This window comes from Giraffa tippelskirchi, chromosome X, assembly GCF_054371585.1.
Source record: "Giraffa tippelskirchi isolate mGirTip1 chromosome X, T2T-mGirTip1v1.2.pri, whole genome shotgun sequence".
NCBI lineage: Eukaryota > Metazoa > Chordata > Mammalia > Artiodactyla > Giraffidae > Giraffa > Giraffa tippelskirchi.
This window is the reverse complement of record NC_137289.1, coordinates 38,465,280-38,475,880: the sequence shown is the minus strand read 5'-3', so window position 1 is coordinate 38,475,880 and position 10,601 is coordinate 38,465,280. Positions and strand designations below refer to the sequence as shown.

The 10,601-nt window shown below is 49.7% G+C and overlaps 1 protein-coding gene across 23 annotated transcripts in view; it reads right to left on the bottom strand.

Moving 5' to 3' along the window:
* Positions 1-957: 957 nt before the first annotated feature.
* LOC145536441 (histone-lysine N-methyltransferase PRDM7-like) overlaps positions 958-10,601 on the bottom strand; it is a 50,017-nt gene continuing 40,373 nt past the window's right edge. For 11 of the 23 annotated variants that reach the window (XM_081565843.1, XM_081565839.1, XM_081565845.1 and 8 more), the window contains 2 exons: positions 9,631-9,823; positions 6,986-7,944 (listed from right to left, as the gene is read on the bottom strand). In XM_081565843.1, coding sequence (XP_081421969.1) covers positions 7,837-7,944; positions 9,631-9,823 — 301 coding nt within the window. In that variant the 3' untranslated portion in view covers positions 6,986-7,836. Of the gene's footprint in view, positions 1,498-2,670; positions 2,713-6,985; positions 7,948-9,630; positions 9,824-10,601 lie in introns of those variants that run through there. The other 12 variants (XM_081565828.1, XM_081565833.1, XM_081565824.1 and 9 more) reach the window with 2 other exon arrangements.

The window sequence follows — 10,601 nt, the reverse complement described above, 5'->3', positions numbered from 1 at the left end:
ACATGACTGAGCGACTAAGCACACACCTCCTATATATACAGGAGCTACCCAGAAAAAGTGAGGTACTCCCTGCAACGTCCAAGGCCATTATTTAAAATACTATCTTCAGAGAAAAACAATAGGAGAAAGTCCTTGGGGGAGGGGGAGCCAGTTTTGGCAGGTTATCAGGCAAAACACAGTAAAGAAGGGTATGACTGTTTGCAGATTTAAGTCAGGGCTCCTCCCTTCGAAAAGAGCTACTTGAGGTTTAATCGTCCTTCTATTTCTGGTGCAAAGAGGGACAGCCCCTAAATATGGAAATTTCTCTATTGTAAATGTCCTTCACAGCCAAGGAATCTCCATACAGTTTTCTGAGATTCCTGGGTTTTGTTTGTTTGTTTGTTTTTAATGAGACTGAAATATTCCTTATGCCAGAAAGGCATATTTTGGGGTGGCATATTCTATTTGCCTTGACATGGATGTATCCCACTTTGCTTGTGCATTCATCTATTGAAGGATATCCCTATTTGTGCAAGTTTTTAGCTATTATGAATAGTGCTGCTGTGCATAATTTCATCCTTGTTTGAATTTGGAGAGAGGTTTTCAGAGCGGTTGACGAAATACTGAGCATCCCAAGGTGAGACTTGTTTAGCTTTGGAAAAAACTGCCCGGCTGTCTTACAAAGTGGCTGTTCATGCATCCCACTGTTAGGGGAGGCACCCTGACTGAAACCGTCCACCCTGCCCAGGCACCATGGTAACCATATGCATGAGTTGTTTTACGACTGGAGGTCCTGGTAAGGAACACGGAACTCATAAGCCACCACCAACCGAAAGAGTTCGGGAAAGGTCAAAAGGAGACACCACGTGTCCGACCACCTCCCAGAATCCACGCTGGCATCCATCTTGGCAGAACAGGGTGTGCACTGTTGTAGCCACGCTCTCCGGGAAGCAAACTCACTCAGAAGGACAACGCAAATAGTGGAGTGCAATTTATTACCCTGGTGGGTTCAAGGCACAGTCTCCTCTTAGCCAAGGACCCCGACCAGTTTTGGTGACAACCGTATATACCATAAGTGTACGTGCCCAAACCCACATCCCCAGATCCCTTGAAACTAGTCTGGATAGTGTAAAGGAGAGATACAATCAAGGCTACTGCTGCTACTGCTAGCTATGATTTATATGCAGTAAGTCTTAGTTGGATAAACAGGGTAACAGATATCAATACGTATTGTACAGAGAATTTGTTTTGCTTTGGGGTAAATTAGTACACTCCCTTGGTGACGGGATGTCTCGGTACGAATCCTGAAGGCCTTTTATCCGGGGGTCGGTTTTCCAATTGTTATGTCGTTGCATGGGTAGTGGGCACATAATTTAGTGTCCATCAGGTGAGCACCCAGGCATATAGTCCAAAGTTCACAGTGGCTTCAAGATGGAGACTGATTTTCAAGATGGAATCTGTTCGGCCTACTTTCCTCCTTCAGCACCACCAGGCAGGACTCTGAGTCAGAATGACTGGCTAAAGACAATCCAGAAACGAATCCCATCACCATAAAATCTGGGTTCCCCTCCCCTACTGCTCTCCAACTGGGCGCCCTTCCCAATAAAATCTCTTTCTTTGTCAGCACGTGTGTCTCCTCGGACAATTCATTTCCGAGTGTTAGACAAGAGCCCAGTTTCAGGGCCTGGAAGGGGTCCCCCTTCCTGCAACACCACCAGCACTGAAGGAGAGCTTCTGTTGTTCCTCACCCTCCAGCAATCGCTACTGTCATATATTCAGAGCACAGCAGTGCTAATAGGTGCGGTGTGTTATCTCATGATTTTCATTGTTATTCCCTAGTAGTATGATACTTTTTGTATAATTTTTGTATGATATGTAGCATCTGCATATCTCCTTTGGCCAGGTGTTTCTGTTTAGATCCTCACCCTTTCTTTCTTTCTTTTTTTTTTTTTTTTTAACTGGGGCTGTTTTAGAGGTCTTTGTCTATTTTAGGTCCAAATCCTTTATTAGATATGTGTTTGCAAATATTTTTCTCCCAGTTTGTGGCTTGTCTTTAGACTTTCTGAATAAGGTCTTTCAGGGGAGAAATCTTTAATTTTATAAAGTCCACAATATTTTTTTCTTTTGTATATTGGCGTTTTCTGTGTTAAAACTCAGAGCTCATGATCTGCAGACCAACGCCAAGGTCATGTATATTTTCTTATGTATACATGTAATTTTGATTGTTTTGCAGTTTAAATAAATCTGAGTGAATTTGGTGTAAGTTTTACAGTTTGTGTTTGCAGTCATTTCATTTTATGTGGTTTCCAGTTGATTGTTCTGTAACTATTTTGGAGAAATCATAAGATATTCACCTCTATTTCAGTTTGGATTTCTTATCTGCAGCAGAACTCCACATACCTGCTCCACGGCCCCCTGGAGCCTGCTCCCTCTGAGATCCAGGAAACGGGAGGACCCACCAAACCGAGCCCATCCCTCATAAATGAGGTCATGCTGCACGCTGTCTCTTCAGACTGCGTTCTTTCACTGAGTAATATGCAAGTGACATTAACCATGCCTTTTGAGGGTTGGTGGTTCATTCCTTTCTACTGCTGAGTAATACTCCATTGCATGTGTATGGGAGGAAAAACAATTTTCATTCTGCCCTTACATAATAAAGACAAATCACCAGGAGAAAAAACAGAAGCATACCTCCTCTATGCTTCCTTGGTGGCTTAGTGGTAAAGAATCCGCCTGCAAAACAGGAGAGACGGGTTTGATCCCTGGGTTGTGAAGATCCCCTGGAGAAGGAGTTGGCAGCCCACTCCAGTATTCTTGCCCGAGGGATCCCATAGACAGAGGAGCCTGGGGGGTTACAGCCCATGGGATCCCAGAGTTGAACATGACTTAGTGACTAAAACAACAAATGCCTACTGTATACAGGGGAGCTACCCAAGAAAACTGAGTCAGTCCCTGAAATGTCCTAAGCCATCACCTTAAATACCTTCTTCAGCTGAAGACAGAAGTAAGACCTTGGGGAATGGGAGAAGCCACTTATGGAAAGTTATCATGCAAGACACAGTAAAGAAGGATGATTGTTGGTAGATTTAAGATGGGACCTTCCCATTGATGAGTTACTTGAGTTAATTATCCTTCTATTTCTGGTGCAAACAGGGGCAAGCCTTAAATGCAGAGATTTCTCTGTTGTAAATGTCCTTCACAAAAGGCAATTGCTACTTAGTTTACTGAGAGTCCTCTCTTTTTTTTTTTTTTCCTCTAAGCCAACGTAAATAATCCTCACACCAGATAGGCTTATTTTGGGGTGGCCTACTCTACTTGCCCTCAAGTTTTTAACTACTATGAATAGTGCTGCTGTGCATAAGTTCATCTTTGTTTGCATTTGGGCATGGATTTTTCAAAGCAGTTTCTTAAATACTGGAAATAGCAATTGTTGGATCCCAAGGTGAGGTTTGTTTAGCTTCAGAGAAAACTGCCCAACTGTGTTACAAAGTGGCTGTGCATGTGTCCCACCAGCAGTGAGGGGGCATTCCTGCTGTTCCTCAGCCTCCAGTAATTGGTATGACGGGGTCCTAATAACATGTGTGATGTGATATCTCATGATTTTAATTTGTAATTCCCTAATGGTGTATGATGTTGAGCATGCTTTTGTTTTTGACTATCTGTATTTTTTTTTTTTTTTTTTTTTTTGGCTGGGTGTCTGTTCAGATCTTTACTCATTTTTTATGGGGTTGTTCAAGAGGTCTTTGTCTATTTTGAGTCCAAATCCTTCATCGGATGTGAGCTTTGCAAATACTTCTCTCTCAGATTGTGGCTTGTCTTTTGATTTTCTGAATAAGATCTTTAAGAATCAGTTCAGTTCAGTCGCTCAACCGTGTCCGACTCTTTGCGACCCCATGGACTGCAGCACACCAGGCCTCCCTGTCCATCACCAACTCCCGGAGTTTACTCAAACTCATGTCCATTGAGTCAGTGATGCCATCCAACCATGTCATCCTCTGTCATCCCCTTCTCCTCCCTCCTCCAATCTTTCCCAGCATCAGGGTCTTTTCAAATGAGTCAGCTCTTCGCATCAGGTGGCCAAAGGACTGGAGTTTCAGCTTCAGCATCAGTCCTTCCAATAAATATTCAGGACTGATTTCCTTTTGGATGGACTGGTTCGATCACCTTGAAGACCACGGGACTCTCAAGAGTCTTCTCCAACACCACAGTTCAAAAGCATCAATTCTTCGGCGCTCAGCTTTCTTTATAGTCCAACGCTCACATCCATACATGACTAGTGGAAAAACCATGGACTTGACTGATGGACCTTTGTTGGCAAAGTAACGTCTCTGCTTTTTAATATGCTAGGTTGGTCATAACTTTTCTTCTAAGGAGGAAGCGTCTTTTAATTTCATGGCTGCAGTAGTTGTGCATGGGCTTAGTTGCTCCATGGCAGGTGGGATCTTCCCAGATCGGGGATTGAACCCATGTCTCCTGCATTGGTAGCTGGATTCTTAACCACTGCACCACCAAGGAAGTCATTCTCCTCTCCCCTTCCTGCCAACCTCCTACTTAAAAAAAAGACTAAAAGCAACCTGTCTAGTAAGTTTTCAGGAGTCTGAGCTCTGAGGTCAGCATCTGCGGTGTCATTCTCCCAAAGGCTTCAGATTCCGGTTGGGCTCATGAGTCTGGCAACCAGGGTGGGTCTGGCGGCTGAAGACAGGCTTGGCCTCTGGAGCTCTGCCCTCACCGACTCACGCAGGGTCCCCGAGCTCTGGCAGACAAGCAGAGCGGCGTGCAGGCGGGGCTGGTACAGCCGTGGGACCGCTGCAGTCAGAGTGGAGCCTGCGGTGGAGGCAGCTGGCTGTCCTGTCCCCGTGACTGCTACAGTCCTGTGTGCTCGTGCAGAGCAGTCACGGTATCAGATGAGGCCTGGCCGCTGTCGTGGGGACAGGATGGGACCTCAGGCAGCTCACATCCCACCACCCCCCCCACCCCGCTTCAGATCGTGGCTTGTGGCTGCTGGCAGCTCCCTAGGGCTGGGAGGCTGTGTAAAGCACCAGCCCCCTTGCTCAAGATCAGCTGAGACCCCAAGCTCTGGGGTCACACACCATCCCTGCCACCATGCAGGTTGTCCCACTGTTGTGAGGGAGGGGCTGTGAGGGGCTGTGGGTGATGGGGGATTTGGGGGTGTTGTGGGCTGGCCCAGGAGTCAGCTTTTTGAGGGGAAGAGAGGGGAGCAGAGGGGAGGGAGAAGCTTTGAATTGCTCAGGCTTCCAGGGGATTCCAGGCCCAGCTCCGGCGGGAGGTGCAGGTGAGAAGCCCCTGCAAGTTTCTCGGTCCCCACCGTATTTCAGTTGAAGCCCCTCTGCCTGCACCACCCCTAACTCTCCCTCCCGTGGCCCCTGCCTAAAGCCACAGAAGATGGGGAGTCTATACGGCTTCGCTTCCTGTAGGGAAACCAAGCCACAGACAAACGTGATCCTTTAAGAAAGCGTGAAAGAAATGAGAAAATAATAGTGGCTGGTTATTACTGACACGGTTCGTGTAGAGACGCTTCGGAAGCCTGGCACAGGGAGGGAACTGAGGGCTGTTGCCCCCAGTCCTGGAGTTTGCACCCTCCACCCCCCGTCCCGCAGCCCACTGTCCCCTTGATGTCTTCTGGTGACCGGGCGAACTTCAGCCTCCTGAACACATCCTGGAAGGATCAGGCCAGGGCAGAGGTCCTTCACAGAGGGGAGGGTGTGGTCGACTCTTTAGAACGCCATTGCCTCCACTCTGTGTCAGAGCTCAGTTCTGGGTCTAAGCAAGTGTGGCTTCCTGATGCCGTCACCACCTTCACTCACCGGGGGGCCTTTGTGTCCACCTTGTCCCCTCGTGCAGCCTGGTCACCCCTGGGACCCGTGCTGTGCGTATCTGCTCTGCTCACAGCACACCCCAGGGTCCATCAGACTTTACTCATAAAAGGGACGTGTAAGGATGAACTGTTCCATAGTTAAGAATTTCAAGGTCGCGACAGCGTTGACCAGAGCACGTGGACACAGGTACGAGGCCCGTGCACAGAGAAGCCGCTGTGTGGGCTTCGAGGACCCTGCGTGTGGGGGTGGGATGGGGGCTGGACAGGGACTTCCTGCACACGCGGCTCCAGGCTCTGTTCTCGGCAGGGCGGACTACTGTCGGCACTGCCTGTCTGTGGAGGGGCTCTGGGGCTGCCCAGCTCAGCAGGAATGGCAGTGGTGGGAAGGGAGGTCGCCCTCCCTTAGCACCCCTGACCTCACACCCACTCATCAGGGCAGCCGAGTGCCTAAACGGCCCCTTCCTCGTCTAGCTCTGAAGAGCTGGAAGGTGTGGGGGCTGAAGGACATGCAGAAAACAAAATTCTGTAAAGCAATTATTCTTCAATTAAAAAATAATAAAAGGTTAAAGAAAACATCACAAGGAACAGCAAAGGTGGGGCTTGCATTCTCAGCCAGCCTCTGCCAGATTCTCCCTGTGCTTATGCATAAGACTAAAATGCTGCTGCCTCCACCGTGTATCACAGATGAGAATAGAGACACAGAGAGGTTGAGCATCTTGCCCCAGGTCGCACAGCTGCTGAGGGCAGGGCTGAAAACTGGACCCCTGTGGTCGAATCTGGAGTCCAGATGCTGTGATGACCCTGGGGGAGCAGCAAAGACCAGATGGCCCAGGCTGAGCAAGGCACACGCACATGCGCACACACACGTGCACGAGGCCTTCACCTCTGAGGCCACAGAAGCCAGAGGAAACCAGAGGGCAACCAGGAGAGGCCAAAGGAGAGTCGTGGTCTATAAGGAGGAGAGGCCACACTTCCCAGGAGGCCGGGAAATTCTCTTCCCTGGTGAGTCTGTCTCAAACCCTAGATTCCTCTCCCTGGACCCAGGAACTGACTGTTCCATGACCTAACTGAGTTGGCTCCAGAATTATGCCTTCCCAGGGGTTCAGCTACCACTGGACCCCACTGCTCTCAGTAATAAGCGGGGAATAAGTACGTAGTCTGGGCTTCAGATTTGTTTGGAGACAAAATTTATTAGGAGTACAAAAAACCCACAAAGGCAATTGGCATGAACATCTCCAGAACACTTAAGAAACCCTCTGCTGTTTATCTACCTCCTCTCCTGTCATGAAAGTGGAAGGTCTGTTTAATCAATTAATTCTGGGCTTATCACACTTTTTCTTTAAAATATTTATTTATGTATTAATTTATTCGGCTGCACTGTGTCTTAGTTGCAGCATGTGGGAGCTAGTTCCCTAATGAGGTATTGAACATGGGTCTCTGCATTGGAGTCTTGGCCACTAGACCACCTGGGAAGTCTCTTCTCATACTCTTGGGGACAGTAAAGGGTCATAGACCTCCTCTGAGGCCCCCTTAGAGCTGAGGCATGGGGCGGCTGCAGTAATCCTCCTGTGGCTAAGATGTGGTTTGTTGGTCATGACTCACTCACACTCCCTGCACACATAGGGCTTCTCCCCTGTGTGTGTCCTCTGGTTTGTGATGAGACTTGACCTATCCTTGGAGACTTGCCCACACTCTCCGCACTTGGCTTTTATAATCCCCGAGACCCCTGCCCCCATGAATAATTTGCCTGTGTCCTCTGGATTCAGTTTCTGGCTTGTGGTGGGCTCTTCCGTCATTCTCTCATGCATCCCAGAGCCCCCCATTTGTCCCTAGGACGAGTAGGAAGAGGCCCTTGAAATCCTCTTTCAGCCTTTTGCTTTTCAGCAAAGGTTGGGGCCTTTCCTTGGCCTCGCGACCCTCAGGTTTGTCACTCGGGCTGTGCGGATCAGAATATCGCTGCTGCTGATTTTGATTGCCTGGGCAGTGATCCTCTGCTTGGAGGTGGTCTCTTGCAGATGGTCTCAGGAGGGTCTGAGAGGGGTGATTGCGTTGGACATGTTCGCTGAGGAATTTCTGACTAGAGAAGGCCAGAGAGCAGGAGGCACATGGGTGGATCTTGGGCTTCGGTTCTGCTGAAAGAGAAAGCTTTTGGTCAGGTAGCTGGTTTGCCGTCGTAAGGCCTGCCCACTAATCATCTTGGTGTTGACAGCGCACGATTTGTCTCCCATCAAGTGTGTCTCTACAGTCCACTTTTCCATTCCATCCTTATTCTCTACATCTACAGAAATCCGGGAAGCTTGTGTCAAGGGCCTTTTCTACGTATCACCCGGACTAGGGACCTTCCAGCAGCATCAGAGCAGCGTCTCTCCTGATAGAGGTGGATCTGCAGGGACCTTTCCCTGTGTGTCAGTATCTGAAAAGTCATGTCACAGTGGCCACAGGTATTTTACCCTACTGAGAGATAAGACTCTTGATGACTTAGGTAGAATCTTCCTGAGTGGCTCCCTGTGAGGGGAAAGGGTCTATTAAGTTAGGGGCGCCTGGCCTGGAGCTCTCTGCCTATGGGAGGTAGCACAGGGGGTAGTTAGAGCAGGTGTGAGTAAAGCTGACTTTGCGGCTCCTGGTTCAAAGAGCAGCCTTTGTGCCGATCTCTGCAGGAAGTGGGTTTCAGACTGGACGAGACCGAGTGGCCCAGGTCCCACTGACTACAGGTCTCTGGCTCCTGCTGCCCCAACTGCTTCACAAATTGCTCCTCTCTCAGTTTTCCATAAATCCGAAAATAAAGGCATGTCCTTTCTCAAGCCTCACCAGTATTCATACCTCATTTATTTCATTCAGTCTTAGTCCATTTAACATGCACTAGGAAGTCCTGTTTAAAAATACATCTCCAGCCAGACTCCTCACACCCTCACTCCCGTGCATCTTCAGCCAGCCCACTCTCCCCTCGTGTCCGGCAATGAACTGACCTCTGAGGGGACTCTCCGCTGCTGTCTCTTCCCAAAAATGAACCAAAGCATTGTCACAGAACAGAGAACATGCCGCTTGCAGCTGAAAACCTCACGGTTGTTCTGTGTCACCCAGAAAGACCCCTGGGGCCTGTACGTGGACACAGGCCCTGAGGCTTCCGTGTCCCGTCCAGCCTCCTTCCTGTCCCTCTGTGCTTCCTCCTGCGACCACCCACCGGCATGGCCTCTCGTCCCGGCCCTGGGGCTGCGGCACTGGCTGCTCCCCTGCCTGGAATCCTTTCCCACGGGTGTTATCTCTGCAGAGACCCTGCCCCACCATCCTGCACCACACCCCGCCTTCTGCTCACACTGATCCAAGGCACTTTTCCTGCACTGTTTTCCTCAGAGCACCAGCCCCTGTCTGGTATGAAGCCCGTGCTGCCCCAGGGCAGTGGTTCTGTCTGTTTTGGTGGGTGGAGCCCTGTCTGGCACAGAGTATGAACTCACAGGACAACAAACTGAAACAGTGACTGAATGCAAATCACTGGACTCCTGTCGCTTAGAAATGGGAGGAAATGAGGAAGAAACAGGGAAAGGTGAGAGAGCTGGTAGGTGCTAGAAAACTTGCTTTTTGCTTCTGAGCCTTTCAGCAGAAGGTGATGTTACATATTTTTTGCATAAAATGTTGAAAATTAGAACTAACATTTTTCACATAAAAATCTTTCCTAACAGTCATATGAAATGAATCTAATTCTGAGGCATTTTAATTGCGACTTGACTGACTTTAGACTGGATTGTACTCTGCTTTGGAATCGGACCAGGGAGGCTCCCCGGGGTGGGCTGGGGCGCTGGAAGAGGGGTGGCGCTCACCTCTCCCGGCCGCGAGCTCGCTCTTCCCCCTGCTGTCCCGTTGATGCCGAGGTCCTGGCCATACTCGTCCCCGTACCAGACCAGCAGCTCACAGCCCAGCCCGACCACTTGGCAGGTTCGGTAGAAGATCTGCCGGTGATACTGGAAGGCCACCAGGTTCTGCTCCTCATCGTCCCGGGCACAGTTCACATACCTGGGGTCGAGGCAGGGAAAGGAAAAGAAACCTCAGGTGACGAGCGCCCCCCACTGTCGGACCATGCCCAGCTCCTTGCCTTCAGACTCTGAGGCCGCTGTGGCTCCCACCGCCCCTCATGGGGACCTTCTGTTCACACCTTCGACCAGGCCGTGCGAATTCCTATTTCCAGATCCTGTCTCTGGTCCTCTTCCTGGCTGGAATGCTTTTCTCTCCTTACCTAATTAGCCATTTTCCGGAGCCCAGTCCCAGCCGCGTCTCCACCTGGACTGTCCATGAGGCTGGTGACCTCCAGCTCCCCTAAGTTCTAAATTAAGTTCTCTTTCATTCCACAGGACTTGGTGCTCCTAGGCTAGCACACACCCCTCAGCACTCACCCCAGCCTGCCTTCTCTCCCGAGGCTTTTCTTCAATCTCCCCATGTGTATCCAGGGTCCTGTTCACTTGCCCACCCCCTCCCATGGAAACTTGGAGAGTGCTCTGACATAGCTTGAGACCCAGAACAGTAATAGTTTATTCACTTTCTGCCTGCCCTGATGAAAGGAGAGGCCCTTAGAGAATGGCCATGCTCACGGCCATCCTGCCCCGCATTCCTTCCCAGGCCTCAGGGCTCACTTCTCACTGGAACCGAGCCTGGGGAGGTTGTTGCCCACATGGACTCAAGGTCTCTCGTGTTAGGTTATCCTGGCACTGTGCAGTTACTCAAAAATGGAAAAATTAAAGTTACTATTTCTAAAACCAATTGGCTAATGTCTGTCTGCAGTATGTTCTCCAAAAGG